At 42.9% G+C, this 23,301-nt stretch overlaps 1 protein-coding gene across 1 annotated transcript in view; it reads left to right on the plus strand.

Annotated features, from left to right (window-relative positions):
• HSD17B12 (hydroxysteroid 17-beta dehydrogenase 12) overlaps positions 1–23,301 on the plus strand; it is a 74,703-nt gene that overhangs the window by 9,723 nt on the left and 41,679 nt on the right. Inside the window, 2 exon segments of the mRNA XM_032188304.1 lie at positions 15,961–16,007; positions 19,766–19,841. Coding sequence (XP_032044195.1) covers positions 15,961–16,007; positions 19,766–19,841 — 123 coding nt within the window.

A 23,301-nucleotide genomic window follows, 5' to 3' on the forward strand; every position in this document is an offset into this window, starting at 1 on the left:
GGACCTCTAAGAGCTGAACTCCCTGTTCCGTACATGGCTTCTGAGTGAGATCTCTCCAAGTCTCACTTTGTGGCCATGCTCCTTTTTCCACAGATAGGTAGAATCCATGAGGTCTGCGGTCTGAATCTGTTTGCTGCTGGTGCCAAATGCAGACTGTGTAAACTGGCCTGGGGAGGGAGGTGCAGACTGCCCCGAGGCTCGAGTTGTTTTCTGTTGTGTGGCTGCTTAGAGAATCACCTGGCCCCGGAACATCAGCAGGCCGGTCTGCAGGGTTTAAGTGGATCACGAGCAAAGGTTTGGCTCTACAAAAGCAGCAAAACCCAAGCTAGACGTGAGTTGTTACGCACATGTGATACATATAGGGGAATTCCTCGTGAGCACGGAGTGCTGGCCATGACTACCTCAGACCATGATAAATGGGTGGTCCGAAATAGCAGGTAGGAGCTGCTATATATACCCTGCGTATGGTAAGCCAAGGAGTTGAACTCGGCATGGCAGCAGGTTTGGGCTTGTGGATTTATTAATATATTGAGTATGTGACCACACACTCAAAATAGTAAGTGCTTTTTTTATGTACCCTTTACGTCTTCCTCCCTCATAGCCCCCTGGGGATCAGAAGTCAAATAAAAGTAGCTGCTTGTGTAGTTTTGACTTCAGGAGTGCCTCTGTTTTTGGGGAGGGGGCAGCTGGAATTTCAATTTATAAGGGATTGGTGCAAAACTTAGCGGTATGTGTGAATCTGTTGTACAGAGGTTCCCCATGGCTGCTGGAAAACCCAAAGGGTCCACAGACCCAAAGGGCTGAAAAATCCCTATTCTACTTTAAAAATAAAGATAAGATTAAAAAAAAAAAAAAAAAGGCAAAAAAAATAAGCTGTGGTATTTGTGGTATTTCTGGAACACTTCTTGTTTAGAGGACTTTTAGATGTTAAAACAGTCACACAGCAGAAATGTGTCTTAACAGTTGTCAATTATACACTTTTTAAAAGGTCTCTAAGAATGGAAATAGCTTTCAGAAGGATCAGTCTTTGTGGACTTTTCAAAGTCTTCACTGAAATTCAGCAAAAAAAAAAACAACAACAACAATCTGTTTCATATTCTGTTGGAAAATCAAGAGGTCAGAAAATCCCTGTACGGTGTTGTGTAACTTTTTGTCATACACAGTGCAGGGCAGGTGTATTTGCTGATAGATGTGTGTATACTTATATTTTTTTCACTTGATGTGTGAAATTTGAGCCTTTCCTAGAATATATAACTTCAGAAGGGGTTATTTCTGTGTGTAATATGCTGGTGCAGAGAATGGGAAGGTGACAGCAGAGGGTTATTATGTTTCTTGTAACGTGTTTTAATATGGCTTGGGCTCTTAAATGAAAGGCTCTGGGAGAGCCCTTGCAGCTATTGCATCACTTGCTAAAAATAGCATCTGTACTGCATAAGGCAGCTTGTCTGCAGTGTGGATAGACTCGAGACATTAGGGTTTCTTGTGAATGATGTTCAGTCATTTTTGCTTCTCGGCTAAGCAGGTTTTTTAGTCTTAATTTTGAGGCAAAATGAAGTAAAAGGTTTTCTTGTTTTTTGTCCCTGGGGGTGGGTTGGGTTTGGAAGTAGCAGTGTCCACAGTTCTGTCTGCAGCATGAGGCTAAAAATATATTTTTAATCTCACTAAAGCTACAACTTAAAGACACTGATAAATATGTTGTTATATTGTAATTTTCTGGGGGAGGAGAGAAAAGAATTGCTTTGTGCAGCACAAGGTAGTCTGCCATCCTCATCAATCACCTAAAATTTAGGAGTATTTTTTAAATTGCAATTATACAATGCCAACAAAGTATAAAGCTAATCTGAATTCTCACTTAAAATAAAAAATCTAAATCCTTTCCCTTGAAAATAGAAGGTATGTTCTACAGTTATTTTTTTTCCTCTCTTATTCTGAAATCTTAGTCAAGCCGTACCAGCAAGGGAGTGTGTTTGTATTCCAGTGGTGTTGCTGAACCAGACAGGTCTGCAGCACAGCATTTTATTTTTAGACTCTAGGTTGCCATTTTTATCCTGTAAAAAATATTCATCAGCGTCTGGGTGACAGGCCATCAGTTTTTATAAATGTGTCAGACCACGTTTTTTCCACCTCCCTCTCCCTCCTTCTCCTTTTATGCCCTGCTGTATACAATCCCTTTTGGGGGGAAAGGGAGAGGGGTGCGGATTTTAATTCATGCACTGGATTTTTCAATTCACAGATCTTTAGCGTCACCCGGTTCATTCATCTTCTGTGCTCGGCTGCTTACGCAGCTTCGCTTATTGTCTGTAATGGGTGAACTGCTGGGGTGGATAGAGCTGGAGGGGTGGGAGGGGGAGATGGCTCCAGGGCTCCACTGGTTCCATCGCCACGCACCCCCAAAACGCACGGATGAGGCCATGGCAGTGCTGCCGAGAAATACCCTGAGCCTCTATGCGAAGCTATCTATCAGGAATAAAATTACTCTGGAGAAGCTATTCAAGATCTCCCTGCTGTAAATTTGTATAGGTCAGATGGCTTCTGAAAATAGCAGTGGGGATACCTCTCGTGGCCTGGGATGAGGAGAAGGGGCTAGTGCATGCTGGTAGGAGCTTTAAGGGATGAGCTTTTAGGAAGATCAGGCAGTGACTCTCAGCAAGCACGAATCTGTAGCACAAATTTCCTCTCGTGGCAGGAGTGCCACGTGCTACGGGTGCTTGCTTGCATTGAAGACCCTCCTCATTGTGGCTGCCCCATCTGTCCATCCATCAGTGCACTAGCTGGGCACAAAGACCTTGAGCAAATGGTGGGGCCTCACGCTTCAAACACTGGAAGAGCATCTCACTGGGTGAGACAAGGCAAAACGGTGCAAGTATTCCACCTGTAGCTGAAGGTCTGGTCAACTCTGGCCTGAGCAGTTTTGGTTTATCGATAACTTTAAAAACTTCTGAAGTCTTGGCAGCACTGCTGGTACCCAAGCTGGTTCACTGGGGCACTTGAGTGCTGTTCAGGGTAATGGTAGGTGGTCACAAATGTAAGAGCAACAAATTGATTGGGATGGATAGTCATATTCTTTTTACCTTAAAAATGGAGATTAGGTGTGCTTAGACTCCACGTGAGCACATGGTGGTTAGCTTTCTTTAGCAGGGGAGGAAGGGTTGGATTTTAATCCTATTTATTTGTAGAGGCACTGTAGACTTGAGACCTTCCTATGAAGGATTCTCATGTCCGATCATGCACCTTTTGTCTATGCACTTACATTATATGGAGCATGTGGAGTGGTTGATGTGGTAACCTCCCTACGTGTGCGTAATTAAAAAGTAGCTTATCAGAGGTATGCTTTATCAATTTTATTTCTGCTGTGCAAGATAACGATACACATTTCTTGGGGTTAAAACATGTCTTTGCTTCTACACAGATAAGTAGCTGTCCTGATTTGTGATGTTCATTCCTGAAAATGGAACTTCTTCCGCTTCTCATTTTATATGCTAGGGGTTGTAAGCCCTAGGAAAGTGGCCCTTTGGAAAAAGATAGAGTGGTAGGTGGTATTCCAGCAGAAATGAAGTAGCTCATATATTTCAGATTTTTTGATTTGTTTTGAAATCAAGTTGTAAATAAGAGGTTAAGAATTTGGGGCTGGACCTAAAGTGGCTTACTGTCAGGAAGGGTCATGATACCCAGGCTGGATAAATGTTATTGGAGAAAGCAGTGTAAGGAAGAAACACTTCAGTGACTGCATGAAGTGAGCACAGCCGTGGCTGGTCCAGCATAGCTCCACCACGTATGAGGCTGCTCCTGTGCAGGAGGGCTGAGGAACAGGACAGTGCAGCCGGGGCTGGGTTTATGGTTCCTGAGATCTCCAGGAGATTATCCAGGGAGATGACTTGGGTCTGGATGGCCTTATCAGCTCAAAGCTGGCACAGCTGTGTTACGTGATTGCCGGCCCCTGAGAGTGTCTGTAGCTCTCTGTCTTCCCAGAAAGCATCCACTCATCTTTCCCAGAGAATGTTTTGTCTTGGGCACAGTGACCCACGTAGACTTAGGTGCTGCAAGCGTTTCTTATCTTTGGCACAAGGCAGAGTGCAGATGAGGGTGACGAAGTGTCTGAGCAGTTCTGCAGCTTGGGGGTTCGTTGGAGCTGGATTTTTTTTGAGGTCTTGCCAATCACCATCTATAGTGTCACTGTTTTAGTGTATGCTGTGCTCCTTGGTTTTCCTAATTTTGGTGTATTGTTGATGGACTGAAATTTTTTCCAGCTTGCACTTGAAGTGAGGATTTTAATCATGGAGATGGAGAAGGAGCATGATTTTTCTAGTAGATGGAATACCTTTAGATCACTTTGATATTTTAAATGTATTTAATCACTTCTTACATTCTGTTTTCTATCTGCAAGCCTCTAGTCAAAAGACATTCTGATAGACTTCTATCACAGGGTTGCCTGAATGTCTAACCTTAAAACATTTTTATATGCTAGATTTGCTAGTTCAATAAATACATTGACTTGGAAGTCCACAGTGTCAATTGAAAGGGTGGAAGGAGAGCTAAGTGATCAGTGTCACTTACTGTGATTAGGAGCTGGTAGAGAAAGCACCAAATCCAAAGCTTGCACTTCACTTCCAAAAGGAGAGAAGGAGGGGTGCTGTTTCCCATGCAGGGTGTAGTTCAGCTCTGTAGCTTCCAGTTGTAGTCTGTATTAGATGCTAAACGATGATACTGATTTAAAGAAAAAATACTAGTGTAATGCATCTTGATAGCTTTCTCTCCTGTGAATCTGTCCAAAATCTCCAGCTGTAGTGCACCAAATCCTGAAGTCACTAGCTGGAAACAGAAAGAGTATCCTGGAGAGGGGTATTGCTGTGCTTGGCCTCTTCTTAAACTCTCTCCCCAGCACTACCAGAGACCAAGTCTTGGGTGCATTGCATCTCTCTTCTGAGGTGGAAGGTCTGTTCTGGGGATGCAGCTCTTCCTCTGAGGGGCTCATCTGCTGGTTTCCCCTCCCTGTCAGTGTACCCAGTTGGATATGTGTGAACGGAGGGAACAGGTGAATAATAACTGGGTGTTTTTATGAAGTTAGCTGTGTTTTTTTTCTAGTGACCTGATGCTTCAGGATGTGCCGTGACTGTACTGAATGATGCATTAGGCTTGAAAATGTACTCAAACCTTCATTTAAAGGGTTCTTCGAGACCATGTTTTGTATAATTCTGAATAGTTCAGGACCTAATTATGAGGCTATGAAATGTCAACCAATGTTTGAAAGCAATAGAGAGAAGGTTTTCTTTAGCCAATGCATTATGAGGTCTCTTATGAGGTACAGCAAAGAATTACGGCTTTTAACACCCCCAATGTGATCTTAAAAACCTGTCAGATGGCTTCATTGCTTCATTCGTGCCCCAGATTTGTTTGGAGGCTGATGAATTTGCTGCAAATATGGAGATGCTTGTGGAAGGTGACTGAAGTTACTGCCAGCATGAATGATGGTGGGCTGACAACACCTCTGTCAGTGGCTACCCAAGTCGCTTTACATTGCCTGCTGCAGACCGAGCTCAGCACTGAAAAGCTGTTCTCCACCTTGTGCCCTGTGCTGATGTACTCTGGCTAAATGAGGAGAGTGTATTTGCTGCACCTGTGGCATAAGGGCTGCTCTCCCCTTTCTTTAGGGTCTCTTGGGGATGGACAAGTTTGGTGGTTTTTCATGTTTTTGAGGGGGAGACGGGGAAATACTCGTGGTACCTTGCTTTGGCTCAAATGCAGAACTGATCGGTCGCCTGTATCGTGGGGTCATGGGCTGTTTGATGGATGTGGAAGCCCAGGAGGATAAAGGGAACCTCTGTCTTGTGCCTACAAAAGCGCTCACCAGCATCCTGTTACAAATGTAAGAACTTTGCTACTTTCAAGGTTTTGATTTGGGAAAATCTGCAAAAGTCAGGAAGTTCAGATTCTGCTGTCTTTAAGGGGAGAAGGGAATGTCCCTGTTGGTCCAGCCCCTTCCTGATTCAAATCTTGTTCATGCAGTCAAGCTCCTGAGATCAGCCTCAGGTTTGTCAGGACCACTGTGTGTTCATCTCCTGTATCTAGCTGCAGCCAGCCTCGGTCTTGTTAAAAGATGAACAGAGATGCTGGAAGTCAAATTGTGCATTGGGATGGTGAGGGGAAAAAAGCATTTTTCTACTATCTCCTGACGACCTGGGAGAGTCTTAGAAGCATGGGATTAATACAGGGTTTCAAAAACAATCAAACTGCAGTCAGATTTGTTTTGTTTTCCATTTTCCCTCCAGTCCATTGAATTGGATACTAATGAACACACCAACTCCTGCTGCAAGTTTTTAGTTCTGTTTGCAGAGTAACATCTGTCGTGCTCTGCGCTGCTGTCTGGTATCTCGAAGCTCCTTCAGCAGTTCAGCTTCCTTGCCTTGTGGTCTTCAAAGTCATATAGGGAATTTTTTCTCCTTTGAGACATCCTCGTTTCCAGGAGTGCTTGTGACCACCTTCTATTTTCTTCCCAATGTTAATCTGAGCTTTTCCTTTTCTGGTGAGCTCACGAAGAGCAAACAAAACCCTTTTAAACTCATCTCCCAAAATAGGCAGCTCTTAATCATCTTAGCAGCCCTTTTTCGCGACTGTTCCCATTTAAATTACTTAAAATGTATTATTGCTTTCTATTACGACGGGAAACACCTCGGTGGCTGCAATAAGGTTATATAAGTTGTCTTTATAGCTGCATCAGAGTGGCAGTTTATAGTCCCTTTTATATGCAACCACTGCACCCCAGGTACCTTTCTTCCATTGCCTACAATCGTCACCTCAACTCCAAGCAAAGTTAGTCTCAAGAGCACGACTTGACATCTGGTACTGCCATGTCACTGGGTAGTATCTGGTAATATCGTGGCTTTATTACCATGGTCTATAAACTCCTCTCACTCCGTGTGGTGGGATGCTGTGATCCTTTTTAGTAGTTAGGTTGTCTGGGAATTGCATAAAGCATCCCCTTCTTTGTGCAGTGGTCACCGATACCAGCACTGAACGGGGTCTGTGCTGAGGTCAGTCTGAAAGGAGTGTAACTAGTAATTTGTTCCTACCCTGGTAAATTACCCCCCACACCTTTTTTTTTTTTTTTTTTTTTTTTTTTTGTATGAGCAGTTGTAGACTCCTCCCCAGCTAGTTCCTGACGGTATTTTGAGATTCTGCATTTGGTCCCAGTCACCTTCACACTAGTAGTTTCCTATGGTCGTGATATAAAATGATTTTCTCTTGCCTCATGGGTTTGGAGCATTATTCTTGTCTAGGCTAATCACACTTTGAAAAAAAAAAGTTTGGCACAGATTGCCTTTTGATTAAAAATGGATCTCGTGTTGCATTTGATCCCAGTCTCTGCTTTTTTCTGTGCTCCCGATTATTCAGAAAACTTGTGTAGCTTTGAGTTCAAACGAATGCAGCCATAGCTTGCCAACATCGTGTTAGCCTTTTGTATTCTCAGGTGTTGGGTCTTGTTTGTTGCCATGTCACCAACTCAGATTTATTTTTCTGCCTGTTACAAATATTTAGTGAAAAAAAAAAAGTCAAACTTCTAGTGACTTCTCGTATGGAGCCTCCTTCTAGTCTTGCAGGCTTCAAACCTGGAGGCTCTTCCACTGGCTTCTTTGCTCCTTCTCAGAAAAGCAATTTATCTATGCATAGTTCCGAGCAAGCACGCTAAAAGCCTTCAGATGGTGCCAGTCCTGAGCTATCTGGTCTTTAAAATTTACTGTTTGTGCTCTCCTAGAGGCAGGAGGAATCACCAAGGGTGCTGAGAACAACCTCCGTGGCATGTGCTTTCTTAGAGCGGTCATGCTCGTTGTGACAGTGAACGTCTGTCACGTATTTCACAATGAAAACCAAGTGAGAGCTTGTTTTTGCCCAATATTGGTTACATGCAGCAACTCTTGGGGTAGTCTTATTGAGCAGAAGGCAGCTGGAGGCTTTGCATGTGCTAAACTCGACTTAGACCTGAGCAGGTAACGTGGCCGGCAGCATAGCTCTGAGCTGGGTGTGGGGTGCTGTGGGAGCTGCTGTGCATGGGAGAGAGGAGGAGAAAGTTCCCCATCCCCCAGACCCTGTGCCCATCGCACAGCCCCCGGGGCCAGCCAGGGGAAGAGACCTCACGGCAAAGGTTGGAGTTCAGTGTGGGTACAGGGAATCCCCAGGAGATGCAGCGCAGGAGGAATGGGAACTGAGAGCACGTAAATGTTCCCCGTGGCTTTCGTGAGCTGCTGTGTGTGCACGGCTTTCTTGCTGGGCTTTCTAGATTGCTTCTAGCTCTCAAGTCTAAAGAAATCTTAGGAGTGTGCTGCCCCAAAACCTTTCTTGCTGTAGTTCTGGATGAAATGGGAACTTGTCAGTGCTGTGATATTTATAGAATATTTTTCTACCCACAATCCTAGCTCCTAGACACAAGCTGTTACCAAGTAAGTGTTTGGTTCTGGGAATTGAACCTCTTTCTGTAGCCTGTCTTTTCAGAGCCTGACCATTAGGCGTTAGCTCCTTTGTGCGGGGGAAAAAAAACCCTTTACACGAAAAAAATACACAGAAATTCTGCGATTTCAGATGAGATGCAGATGATCTTTCTGATGAGGCTTCCTAGTTCAGCAAATGAAGCCAGGAGCAGAAGCGAAGTTAGTGTTATTTTTGCCCCAAGTTTTCTGTTTTTATTTCATAAAAATGCAGGGAGTTACTGCCGTCTTATTAACTTGCAGCCGGCATGCTTATCTTCTTTGTTCTTTGTTAAATATGAGCTGGCATGTGTTAGACTGCGTTAGTGTTCACTCTTTGGGACTTCAGTGGTTTCTAAATTTGGCATTGCTAAGCCGGTGCCCTGTTTGCTTGAATCAATTGGGGCTGCTATTTTTAGCAACAAAAGGGAATTGAAATAGCAATTTTCTTTCCATGTAATAGATCCCCAGGAGGAATACTGATGCAAGCTCTCTGTCATTCCATATTCTCCCCTTCCCCAAAAGCACTCAGACGAAAGGCAGCTGTCACGGTTTGCGGCTGTATTAATCTTTAATCAATCGAGTGTTTTCTGCATTCAGGTGTTCAGGGAAAAAAGGGTCACGACGAGGATCTGCCTAGAATAACTAAGCACTCGTGCATGGGCTGTGCAGTCAGGACTCGGTGGGTAACGGCAGGGAATAGACAGAGCAGCTAAAAATAGTGTTTGCTTCCAGTGTTTCTCCAGTCTATTTTTGATGCTTGATTTTGATAAGGTTGATTGGGCTCTTACTAAAAATAGCTGTTCCTAGCAAGCTGAGGACAAAAAGTAGAATATTTTTAACCAGCGCAGACTAAAGTACTTTTGTTGGCTGGAGATAATCTAGAAGCTCGGTATTGGTCAATTGCCAGTGATTTATATAAATCTGTAATAGATGAAGCGCTGCTTGATGCCAAGCAGGGATAGTCTCTTCTCCCCTTGCCAGCTTTTGTTTTCCCCAGGAGCTGTCATATTCTTAATATAGCCTCCGTGTTTCGTAGCAGAAGAATCTCGACTCTTTAGTTATTTATGCATTGTACTTTAAACCTCTGCTAAGGTTAGCTGTGCTGGGAAGTTTCTCTGAACTGCATTGCTTTAAAAAGCCACGCTAGCTTCCTAGTTTATTCCTTTTGCTGCTGTCTGCTGCAGCTGGGGATTGTGCAGCGATGTGACAACCTCGCTGCTGTCTCCAGCCTGTCTTGCAGGACAGGGGCTGCTCTTCTACAGAAGATGTAGCTGGGAGAATTGCTCTGCAGTGGCCATTTTGACAACAAATTTGAATCCCTCTCGGTGGGTTGGAGCTGTAGCTGAGCTGCCCTCCTTCAGATAGGGTTGTTAGCTTGATTTTTATTTATTTATTTATTTTGGCAGGAAGAAAACAGCTGTTCCCAAATTGCAGGACCCACATCTTTCTAGGGGGAATGATGTTGTTAGTAGCTTGAGTCCTCCTTCTAGGCAATGCTGTGCATGAGTGCATCTGCAGTACTTTGAAGGATCACCTAAAAACTTACTTCTCTTAATGAGAACAGGAAAATGGCCAAACTTAAATGAATTTGTAGTTCTAGGAAGCCAGTAGAGAGCACACATAATAGTTGTTAGCTTCATTGTGCAAGGAGTGTGCCTGGATACAAGCATTCCATGTTTTTTCTCCATTAGGCAACTCAAAAAGCTTATTTTGCTGTAGAAAACATGTTTGTATCTGAAGGCAGGCTTGATCGCTTTAAGCTTTGTCTTCACTGTAGTCTAACCTTGAATTGGGGAGTCACGAATCTCTAATCTTGTTTCAGCGTGAGTGCTCTGCAGAGCTGCAGTCGGATTCTCTGCGCTTGCCGTCGCTCGCTCTCCCCGTATAAACACTGCTCCTTGCTCCTGTCGTGAGACAAGATGATTTCTGCATGCCTGCCTCATGCTTTACTGCACCATTCTGTGCTTTTGTTTTAAGATGCCCTGGCTGGATAAGAAGCAGATAAAAATGCTCGTTCAAGGCCTCGAATATTCACTCCAGTTGGTAACCAGGCTGCCATGGTCTGCCAGGTGCTGCTTTTGCTGGTCTGCACGATGCAGTCACCCTTTTAACAGCAGACAATGGCCATCCAGTAAACCTCTCACGAGGTGGTGGATGGATGTTCTCTAGGTCACCTCGTGTTTGGGAAGGTCCTGCACGCATCTAGCCATGGGGTTAATGAAGGATGCAGGTGCTACTGGAAGCATTCACTTATTCACCCCTTTGTAACCCATCTGGGAAAAAAATATCTACTTCATTATAGTCTCTGAAGCCATGTACCACTGGGCATATTGGTCTTCTTCTGAACTAAAGTCACCGCCTGTGTACGCAGTGTGTTTTGTAGGCCTGGTCTGAGGCCCTCAACAGCAGGAGAGCTCTTCCCTTTTAGCGCAGAGCAGGCATGTCACTGGCCACTGAGCCCAATGATCTTTGCTCCTTGTTTGTCAGGGGTTACCTTGAGTTTGGTACCAGATCGGAGGTGATGCAAGTGCATTATGGCTGTGGTATGTGCCAGAAGCTGTGAAACACGTGGAGGCAAAGTGGCTAGATGGCACTGAGGTTTAGAGAGTTGTGTCTGTTGATAACTAGCCCAGTAGTGGAGGTTATGATGGGTTCCTGTGTATTTTTATCTTAAATTTAAGAGATCATTGGAAGAGGTCAAAAATGTTTGAGTAAACTCAAGGTGGAAGTTGTGAAGTGATCTTTTTGCCATATAGGAAGCAAAATTCTGACACAGTCTTCAGGGCAAAGATGCTATACTGTCCTAAAGTGCAGATGGATTTATACAATCAATTTCATGATGTGGTGGGGATCTAAACGTAACTAAAAACATAAACTGGTGATACGAGTTCTTGTGCAGGTGATTCGTTAGTATACATGTAACGGGAATTGAAAGGTCTGGAGACTTTCTGTTCCATATTTGCTGTGATGTACTTAATCCTGTATTTTAGGGCTTTGATTAGCTGCTTGTAAAATTCTGCAGTAAATACCCCGAGGTTTTAGGGAATAAATTCTGGCCTTTTTCCTCTGCCTTCTGATGGTGTGCTGAACGAGGCAAGCAGTGCTCCAAGTGACATCGATACCTCTTGAGGAACCCAGGTGCACATCTTGCTCACGTGGCTGAAGCTGATTAAATCACGGGAGTTCAGGTTGGAAAGGTTTTCTCCTCCTCCCAAGCCTGGCAGTTTGACTGGACCATTGCACTCCCTACTGGAGCATGCATTGGGAAACTTTCTGCTGTTGCACAGACCTGAGATCTGTGATCCTGAGCTTTTCTATGCTCTTCCTGTGGCATTGCCTGTGGTCAGATACCAAAGGTCCTACATTTGTTGGGTGTTCTTTCTTGGGTGGTGTGGATACAGGGCAGTGAATAACTGTTCATTCACTCTTCTGTGGATAACAACTATTAAATGAATAGTTTTTGATTGCAAGGGCAAGGAGCTGGAGTCGATAACTTAAGTCATCTTTTAGTTATTCGTTCTGATGGAATAAGAGGCTTGATGTCAATAGGACACAAGTGGAAATGCACCTGCCACGTTCATTGTACACATTCATTTTAAGTACACATTCCAGCGAGACCAGCCGTATCTTTGCATGTGTTTCCCACTGATGCTCTGGCTGCCACCGAAGCTGACAGCATAAAATACAAAGCTGTCGAATACTAGACAAAATCTGTTCATTGCTTTTCTGTGCGATGCTTGCATGTGTTGTTTTCCCCCTGCCCCCCAGTTTTGCAGAAGGTGACAGTAAATGCTGCTTGAGTGATGGTTCTGCAGATCCACGGCTCTGTGAGTGCCAGAGGCTGTGGCATCAGGAGGATGAGAGTAGGGGCTGGAGCTCAGTGAATCCTATAGACAGGAAACATCTGGATTGTCTGGTGCCTCTGTCTTCAACCTTCCTGACTCTAGAATCTGCACTGTTATTACTTAATTGTGTGTTTAAAATTAATTGTTGCCGGACACTACATATTTCTTAATAATACTGAATTTCAGGGCCTGGGAGAAGATACTTTGGTATTCTAGAGAAATTCTTAGCTTGTAGTGATGATTGGTACAGGCTTTTTGAACTAAGCATATGAAAAACTTCACTCAGCTAGAACCTGACATACAAACAGATTATTATTAATTTTTTTTTTTTTTGCCTTATTAGAAAATCCAACTTGCTACACCATACGTATGGCATAACCTCCTCTGGTGGGGGGCGCAGATAGCACTCCCTATTGCTTTTTCTGGGGACCTAGGTACTACATTGGGAGTTCCTCTTTATCTGCTTACACCATAGAAAGGCTGTATCCAAAGCCTTGATGGATTTTTAAGTCACTCATAAGTCACCACAGTGGTAGTCAGAGAAGTGTGGTGTGGCCTGAGAATCTGTTTGACATGCAGTCTAATTATTTTGTAAAACAGCTTGTGTCCAGAGTTGCTGGACACTGGCTAGTGATACCTTCCAGTGGCACAATGTCCAGCCCAACACAAGCCAGTATGCTGGTTTATTGAATGATGACATTCTCTGTTTTCAGGGTGTTTTATGTTACTTGATGCCTTTCCTCATTTTCCCTTACTTCCTTGACAGCCCCAAAAGTCGGGGGAAGATGGGTGTCGACACCTTTGCCTAAAATCAGCCAGTGCTTTGGTCCCAGCTTCCATTCAGACAAACTTTAATTCAGTCGTCTCCTACACGAGCTTCCTGGGCATTCTTCTCGCTTCCCTTCGGGAGACAACAGATGGCTGAAGTGGGAAGCTCCTGCAGCTAGTCTGACTACCGAGGAAATGTGTATAGTCACACTTAGGAGCTGGTGCAGCTTTCTTGCACAGACAATAACTTATTCCTACCCTGCTTGCTTTGCCTTCTTTCAGCTCTGCCAACTGCAGTCAGCTTGTAAGTTCTTTGTTGGAAGGCAGTCTGGAGAAGAAACAAAATTTAAAAGCTTACTCTGCACTTGGACTGAAACTAGCTTCAACACATCCCGGTGGTAATTGAAATTTAGTTAAACCGGTGCGGTTCTGGATGTAGCCAGCGTGGCTGAAACTGCAACACTTGGTTTCAGAATGGCAGCTAGAGATTTATGTCATCAATGTGAAAACGAAGTGCCTTACTAATGCACAAAAGCTCTTCCTACTGCCCTCTCCGTCCCCGTAGCATTCACACTTTAGGCAGTCCAAAATGTGGAGGAATGTGAGATAACTGAACCTTGACTTCTGTGACGTTTGTCCAATTTGGTTGCCTTTACCCCTCCCGTCTCCTTGCTTTCAGAACATCAGGTGTAAGCGTTGCTCTCTGCTCCCAAAATACCTCTTGGGGCAGCCTTCCTGACCCAGCAAGCTGCTCGGTAGGGCCCTGTAAGTGGGGAGTTCCTGCAGCTTGCTGGCTGGACTGGGCCCTTTTTTTGTCTGCGCTTGCCATCACAGTCCTCCAGTGCTGACCTCCATGCCAGTATAGGCGCACCTTAATGTAAGTCATGGCCCAAGAGTTTCTTCTTTTTGGTGGGATTTTACAGTGTTTTTCATCATTTACCTGGATCATACTAATTTCCTAAAAATGGAGCAAATGTCCTGTTACTTGTAGGTCAGTTTGAACACCCTGATCTCCAGCTCAAGCCTTATGCTCCAACCAATTCTACTACAATTTACTTAAGCAATGGATCGAAAAACTGGGGAAAAAGTCTGGGATTGAGATTGTATTTGCACTCTAGTAAGCCTTTGAAGTGTTATAGATGCTTTTCTAAGTCCCTGTCTTACAGGGCGCACTTCCTCACTTCCTCAGCTTCAGTTGCTAGAGGCTGACCAACGAGGGATGTCAGAAAACAAAACACTGCTTAAAAATGCTGAGCTTGCTATCCGGGAGCAAAACTTTTAAGTCCATGAGTTTTGAATTGGAAGGATGAGAAACTGTCAACAAGTGCTAGGTGGAGGGGCTGCTCTGTAGATGCATCACTAATTGGAACAAGGAGGCAACCTATTTCCAAAAGTCATTGAAGCTGAATGCTTTTCAGATTGGGCCAACTTGAATTATGGCCAATTATTGCTGTAAGACCAGCAGGGAGTGGTGCTGGTGCAGGTTTTCTCTATGTTCTTCCCTATTTCATTATTTTGTTTATGGATTATCACAATTGATTATTGCTTCATGTGAAGCCTGAGGTCAGCAATGCTGAAATTGAAGCCTGGCAGTCCTTGAACTAAAGGGAAGGCACCGTCTTGCAGGGCTGTGCTGCCTCCTGGATAAGTGGGTAACAATACTGACACAAGCCTGGCTGCCAGCTAGCGGGTGCCTTGAATGTAGTCTTGGTGTTTTCTCCAAGGTCTGCCTCTTCCCATCATTTGGACCAGTGCTGGGACCTTTCTAAATGTGGGTTTGTTTCTACAAAGAGATTTTACTTGCACTTGCCTAATTATAGTGGGATAGGAAGCGGCAAAGCAGCGTGAGACGCACGTAGGGCTTTCTCGGTGAAATTAGTGGGGGCTGACAAGGCAACAGCTACAACTCGGGTAGCTGCGGCAGCCTGTGCCTGCAGGATGTGCTTGTGTGGGCATCTCTGCCGTATTGCAGCTACGGCATCTTGCGACTAAACTTGGAAACCAGGGGAGGGATAAATGTAGGAATGTGTGCGTTCATGTCTGGGTAGTACTCAGAGCAGTGAGGGGCACCTGCATCGAGTCACCTGCAGGCACGTCTAGTTTTTAGCTTGTTTAAACAGTGGCTGGAGGAGCAGCTTCTGGGTGGAGGAATTGCTGTTTAGTGAGTACACTGAGATGATCAGCTACTGGTGTGGTGAGAGCCCTGGAATAATCTGTCAAACTAATGGCATGTTGAGTCACTCAGTGATTCTCAGCATGTGGTAAGGAATCCTAGAAAGACTTGAGGCTTGACACAGATCCCAGTCCACCCACAAGTGGAAAAGTTTGAACTCTGGATGCCCAGCTTGCGACTGGCTGCATCAGTCAGGCACACTTACTGGCAGTAGGCACGATGGTCACAGGGGTCTGAAAACTGCTGGGGAGTCATTCAGCAGATGCCTTCTGCTTTGAGACGTGTCGTAAAATGTTTGTTTTATTGAATTCTCACAGGCTTTAAGAAGCTTTTTATTTTGCTATATACTAAAAACTAAGTTGAGAGCAGGTTTAGTAGTCATAACTGAGCTTTTTCAGTTAAATGACTTTTTAGAAATCTGTCAAGCCACAAAGCTTCTGAAGAAGCACAGGGGGACAGAAACCTGGCATGGGATGAGGTGCTGAACATAATTCTGGAAACAACTATTAGGTTCCTAACTCTCCCTTCCTCTGCTTTCATATATATGGACAGGCTAGTGTGAGCTCCCTCAGAGCTTTAGTAAAATTTTAAATTGCACACCTGTTCCAGAGACCCACGTGTCTCTTGGCTGGGATGAGTACTTGCATAGCCTAATGAACACCCATTTTAGTTATGTCTGTGAAGCAACTAATGGATATCCATCTTTCTTTCCTAGTGGTCACAGGAGCTACTGATGGGATTGGAAAAGCCTATGCAAAAGAGGTAAGAATTCCTACCATTTGGAACGGTGTTCTTGATGGCAAGATATCAGGCAGCAGCCTTATTCCCTTATGTTAACGTACATACATGGTGACATTGAGGTCTCTTGAATTGTCTCCCTCGGGTGACCAGCCAAAAGTCAGATCCCTTTTCGTTCCTTTCCATTATTTTTGACTTCTTCTGTCTTCAGCCCTGACCTTGTCCTTCAGTTTTTACTGTTAAGTTTTAAGTTACTATAATTTTAACTTCCCTAGCCCTTGGGATTTCCTTCTAGTATTTCTAGGCATTGACTAAACGGCATCTCTATCTGCCTGCAGTATGTTCCAATTATTCCCTATAGCTCATGAAGTCTCTGAAGCCTGGGTTTTACTTCTCTCCCTTTTACTGTAGTTTTGCTCTTGATGGATATGTGTGCTCCAAATATGGTACCGGAACATATTGCTTAAGACAGAAAGTGCCCGTTAGTATGGGGCAATTTAGCCTATAAGCCCAGAAGAACATCATGACAAATAGTGCTGACTACAACAATTTATAGCAAAAATAACTTCCAGCTCCAGCACTGGTATCAAAGTGAGCCTGTCTGTACTCATTTTTTTTATTTTTTTTTTTGAGTTCTCTGAAACACCAGCATGACTTTGGGTGAGGAGATGAGCCGTGAGAGGTTCTCGTTTCTGGATATTTTTTTTTTTTTTTCTGCAGTGCTCACAGGGAAGTACCATTCCTCTTTAAGGGTAGTCCTCACCCTTCAGATTTCCCTTCCATCCTGTGTGCCTTGCTACATGCGCACCCTTCTCCTAGGTTCCTTTTTGCTTTGCAGATTGTAGCACCTTGCCCTGCAAGGTCAAGATGGGGATAGTTGGCTGCAAAGGGAATTAAGTCTGATGTCAAGAGCACCTGATTCTTGTGCAGAGCTGACAGCTCATACATGCCAAATTATCGCAGTTACATGGCACTGTAACAAATTATGCAACACTTAAATAACTGCCTTGAGTGAGTGGAAGCAGGTCACTGTGCCCAGGGCTTAGTACCAGGGGAAGGAAGTCCTCTGATGTGGGAGATGGCCCCCTGAACATCACGGGAGATCCATTGGGGCCTTATGTGTTAGGTTATCAGGCAACTGAAACTGCAGCTTTGATTTAAGTTCTGCTGGTGTCTCTGAAACAGCAGGAAAGCTGTTCGCTGTTCACAAGTATGAGGTCTTGTTGGGAAGCACTGATGCTTCAGCTTCTTTGCTGTAGTTGCTGTAGGCACAGAGCACCCCAAAGGTTACGAGTAGTCATTCTTGGGCTGTACAATAAAACACATTTTACCCATTGGTAGTTTAGGTGGATCAAGAATCCTTGATGAAGTCAAGAGTGGATGCAGGTGAAATATGGAATACCTGAAAAGACTTCTCAGTCTTCAAATTAACTCCAGGGATGTCTTCATAAGACTGCCAGCAAAGGCTTGACTTTATTCTAGGAATTCCCTTCAGGTTACTATAAATGCCACTGGCATACAGCTGCTCGGGCATTCACAGCTGTGAATATAATCATGCAGATTACTTCTCGTTGGAGAAGTTTAAGTGAGAAATATAACTGTGGTGAGAATCTTCTCTTCAAAAGTTTGACAATGTCACCGATTATCGGTGGAAGAACGTTACAAGTTTGTGTGGATTCATTGGTTATACTCTGCTCTGGTTATTTCTTTTCCAAGCAATAACCTATTTTTATAGTTTTCATTGTTATAGTATTTAAACCTTTAGTCCTTGCTCAGCACTAATATCCTTCTCATTGCTTGACCATTTCTTCATGAAAGGTAGTGGCCTGGTAAATGTAAGTGTTCTTCTCTGCCCAGGTAATTCGTGCTCAGTCAAGGTTCCAAAGCAGTGCATGTTCTTTTTTTTTTTTTTTTTTAAGGATATACTCAGGAGTTGCTGTTTATTACCCCTTTATTGCTGTACTCCTGATTAAATTTCTGCTGTTTGCTTTTGCTAATCTTAGACATGTTTGTATGCTCATGATAAGCTAGTGGTTGTGATCAAGTTGAGTACACTGTGTTGCACATCTACATCTCCTTAGTACTGCTTTTTGTAGATCCTCTTGCTATACATGCTCTAACAAGAGCTTTAACTCTGCTTTGGAGGGCTGTCAATCACGTTCCTGTATATTTTGGAGAGAAAGGGTTTTAACAGCAGCTATGTTTTGCTATCGAAGTAGAAAATGTGGTAGTTACTAATATTGGGTTTATGGAAATTAGACACCTACATCCACCAACTCAATTTAGAATGGTGACTTTTGCTTGCATCAATTAATCCTTAAGCTACAGAGCATCTTCTCATTGTATGCTACTCTGGATTAATTTTTGTGATTAGTTTAAGGTCCTCCTGTTCAGGCTTCTCGTGATCCCAGGGCCATCAGCTGAAGATCCAGGTATAATGGCAGGTTATCTTCAAAGCAACTGGGTCTTCCTCATTCCTTATGTAAAAAACGTAATTAGTTACTGGAATCTCAGAGGATCTCTTGCTCTTTGGACTGGTGTGTTTTGTTTCAATTCACTCAGCCTCTACCAGTGAATATTTGGAGAGGCTCAGCAGGAACCAATCAAGTTGCATCAGGCTGCAAGAGAACTTGTCAGCCAGCACTCTATCTTTTTCCAAGATTGATTAGTTTTCTTAGGTGGTATTCATTCCTAGTTACAGATTCTTTCCATGGTCATTTTATCTGCTCTGTACTTAGATAATTCGTCTCGCAGTTTGGTTTCCATTTCCAGACTTAGGGTGTGCTCCTCAGTGCATCCCTTCAGTGTCATCATGGCAGCGATTTCTCTCAAGCTTGCTCCTGTAGTGGAAGTTCTCAAACTAGCTGAGAGTCTGCTAATGAGATGCAAGTGCATGGCTTTACTTGATCTTGATCTGTTTTTGAGACTTGCACAGTTAAGGTATCTGGTTAAGTAACCTGTGAACCCAGAGTTTATGACTGCTGAAAGAAAGCAAACATCATGTCAGCAGTCTAGAGCTGACTTGGAAAAAAAAAAAAATTGTTCCAGTAAACTATGTGCCTATAACAACAGGATATATTGGTTTTACTTTTCACTGAAATGGGCAGTTATAATAGAAAGATCATTTATTATTTTCCATGCTGGTTCAGATACATAGCTGTCTTTCTGCAGAGTCTGTTAAATTGAGTTGTTAGATCCTATTACAAACATGCAGAGGTAGGTCTGATCTGATGACTGGGATATATTCTGGCCACAGCTTAATTTACACAGGTGGGTTCCCTAAAAGAACTGTGTGAGTAAATTGACCTTTATACCTATGATTAGCACAAACTAAGAGTGGAGCCTGAATCCTTCTTAAATCAGTTGATAAAGGAAAGAAGTATTAAGTGCTGGGGTAATTTTGCAACACAGATGTTCAGGTGACCATGGGTGGGCATTTTAAGCTTAATTGTAGGAAATGACTTTGCTTGGACTTGCAGCAGTATGGGGAAGGGTCTGTAAAACATCTCTTGTTGGTTTTCTGTTGTATAAATGTGCCTTATACCCCTGTATGGGATGACTGACAAGATGCTAAATTTGGTGTGAAAGAAATTTCAAGAAGTAGCATGCCTGTATTTGTCCTGTTTCCTCCTTCATATCTCTATTTGAAACTGTAATTTTTCAAATCCGCTGCTCAAATACTGTTACCATGTTTGACAAATCATGCAGTTCCTGTAATTAAGGTATTAATTTGGAAGCAATTTATGACCATCCTTATGTCTCCTGTTTTTGTTTTGTTTCAGTTAGCAAAGCGTGGAATGAAGGTGGCTCTAATCAGCAGGTCAAAAGAAAAACTGGACCAGGTTGCTAGTGAAATAAGTGAGTTGAAAACTTCTTTTCTAAATGTCACATGCATGTTTATAAATAAAATAAATGCGACTACATGTGAATTTATTACAGGCTAATATATACAGCTCTAAACAAAAAAAAAGTTCTTGTGCACAGTGCAGATGTTACAGATGTAAATAGTAAAGAATTTGCTGTTTTAATTTTACAGGTGTTGTTATTTAACTTCTGAGAACAGTAGAGTTTAATTCTGGAATACATACTTCCAAGACTGTTAGTCTTGCGAAAGAACAGCCTGCCAGATCAGACTAAAATACCACCTGTTGCCATAGTAGGTGTCTAAAATCATAATGAGAAGAGAAACGTATAGCTGTTACCTCACCTAAGTACGCAGTTTGAGGCAAATTCGTTTTAATGAGCTTCAACCACAAAGGTGTTTTCTTTGTAACTCAGTCGTTGAATACGTGTTCCTTATGATTCTCATTGTATTACCAAGTAGGCACATTTATGGTGGGTGGGTGGGTGTGGTCATCTTCCCCTCACTTCCCTTCCATTTTCATTTTGTTTTGGGTAAACTACTCAAAGATCATTTTTAAGAGCTGTGAGCTCAAATGGGCTCAAGTGTGTGTAGTCATTAGAATATGGGGAATGAGCGAATGTGCTGAAGAACCTGTTCTAGGGATTATTTCTTCAGTAAGTATATAGTAAATGATTATGTAAAAAAAAAAAAAAAAAAAAGGCAAACAAAAAACCCACTCAGTAACTTAAGTATTCCAGTCACAAATGTAAAATTGCTATTTGTACAGGGTCAGTTAGGTTTGTCGTGTCTCTTCCTGACAAATGTTTTTCCAACCAGACCGAAGTATAGCCATAATGCACAAGAATTCATATTGTAATCTACATCTTTTATTAAGGCAGATTTAATGTGAAGCTATTAGTTTATGCAGAGTGTGTCAAGATAAAGTGAGAAATGTAGTCTTGCGTGTAGAGGGTTTTGATAAGCAGGAGTGGGAGTCATATAGTATAAAGCACGTCTCTCAGTATAATAATGTTGGGTACCAAAACCTTTAAGATCCTGCTTCTGTTACCCTCCCTTATTTTTTTCATATTTTCCTAAATGGTTTGTGTACATAATATGGGTAAGAGTAAGAGCTGTCTGTCCAAGGACATAACAGACTCAAGCCAAAATAATGCAGTTAAAATGTTTATTAAATTTGCTAGTGGCACTGCTTCACTATAACGTATAGTCTAGAAGTAACCTCAACAAACTCTCCTCTACGAAGTTGTAATGGGTTGCATAGTGAATGTGATGATGACTAAGTCACTCAAGGGCTTCAGCTTGTTTAATGACTACTTTACTAGTTTGCTGAAAAACACAGGGCATGCAGTTCTCTGGATGGGTTTAAATGTATGTACCTGTAGTGTCCATCGTAGGATGAAACAATTTCCTTGACAGAAAAGTCTTTGTGTGTGTATCTGTGGTAGAGAGCGTGCTTAGAGCGCAGATGGCATCAGGTCCTACCTTCTGCTAGTTTGGGAGTAATTATCCCTGTTCGATAGCATCCTGCATTTCAGGGTGTCGCTGCAGTGACTGACCATACCTGTGGTACTCTGGTCAATACAGTCACAGGGGAAATGCCAGAGTAGAGCTATCACTGCTCAGGTAACCTGTGTGAGTACTGAAACTTACTGCAAATACCTAAAGAAGTGCAACCACACAGTCTTTTTGGTGGCTGACTGCAGTAGCTGGGTAGTAGTTTGCATATGTGGGCATACGCAGTCACATTTTTTGCTACGCTGTGAAGAGGTGTCTTGCTAAGCAAATGTAATGGATAAAAGTATCTACAAATATCTTGTTCTGGAATCAAATGGTTTTTAGTGTGAAATGACAAGCCTCCTGAAAGCGGTCATAACCCTTTCTGTACCAGTCTGGAAATCTGTTCCTCCTTGGGACTTAAGCATGATGCTGACAAGACAGATAAATCTACTGCTTTGAGCTTGCAGCACCGAAATGATGGCTGCTAGGAGAGTTTCTCAGATTTTAAAAAATAAGTACATCTACCTTTGTAGAGCAGCCTGTAATACATAATTACCGTTAGGCCTCACCCAAACATTTTTCTGCTTTCTTTCTTAAACCATTCTGAAATGAGATGACTCATATTGGGTTTTCAGAACATTCTTTTGACAACACGGAGCTAGTGAAATGTATACCTTGTTCACTGTAGCATATGCTAAAGGATTAGGATAGTCTGCATAATCAAACATGTCTGAAGTGTGCTTTCAGATCCTGATAGGCTTTAGCTGGACAAGGTTTTCTTGTCTTCAGGCTCATGTGATCTCTGCAGTCTGTTCAGATGTTGTCATATATAAGGTGGGAAAGTGCATTTTTTGTATTTTTTTTTTAAGAGGTAATTCTTTATCTGTCTGGCTGCTTCCCTTGCAGACTCCTAAGGTAGCTTTAAACTTTTTCATGATTGTCCTGCGGTTGTTCTTCAAACAGAGCTGAGCTTGATCGTCTCAAGTAATGACCCTTAATCACTTGAAAGCAGAATGGCTGTTTAACTCTGAATAGTCCCAGTTCTTTGAGTTGTGTGAGCCATGCATGTTCCTGTTCCTTTGTCATTTTCACTGACCAGAGTCCTACTGATACTAGCAACAGGTTAGATGCCCTCTGCCACAAATAATGAGAAGCTTTCTGAGGATCAGGTACACTCGTTCTTTTCAGAAGAATCCTTTCTTGTGCTCTTTGAATGTACTTACATCAGGAGTTACATCTGCGTACAAAGCACAAGTTGCATAAGCACTGTTGTAAGAGAAGTGCTGATGGGACTTCATGAATGGTAAATGCCAGCTGATCTGAGTAGATTTTTGTGTGTGTGTCTGCATGTGCACATCAAACTGGCTGTACTGGTGTAACAAGACAGCCAGCTGTTCTGAACTTGTAGCTCAGTTTGATCAATGAAAGTTAGTGGATGAAGTGCTTTAAGATTTCAGGCACGCTGGAAAGTCTCCTACAAGCATGTTGGAAAGCTGAGTTTGTTTGTTTGTAGAATGCTTAGGCACTGTAGGATTTGATACAAAAAGGATATTCTCTTTTGTGTCCTGTCAGTGATAGGCCACAGAAAGAAGAAAAGATTTTGAATTTCATTTTAAGTGATTGCGGTCTGCATCTGCATAAAGTTGCATAGATTTTTCTTTAAAGTATCATTATAGGAACACTGACTTACTAGGTTCACTCTGCAAAATCCTAGGTCTAGTTTAGTTCATAATAATACATCAATGTTCCACAACCTTTTTTAAGGTGTCTGTTATATTATGACGTTAAACACTCAAGCAGGGAATGCGCTGTAAAGAGAGTTTGCCTGTAGGGAAATAGCCAAAAGAGGAATTTGGTACTGGTGCACATTCTTAGCTGGTGGCTTCACAGAAAAGGTAGGAGAGTTTTGCATGAGCTGTGAGGAGACAAGAAAAGGCAAATCATTGTTTTCCGATC

Source organism: Aythya fuligula, chromosome 5, assembly GCF_009819795.1.
Source record: "Aythya fuligula isolate bAytFul2 chromosome 5, bAytFul2.pri, whole genome shotgun sequence".
Taxonomy (NCBI): domain Eukaryota; kingdom Metazoa; phylum Chordata; class Aves; order Anseriformes; family Anatidae; genus Aythya; species Aythya fuligula.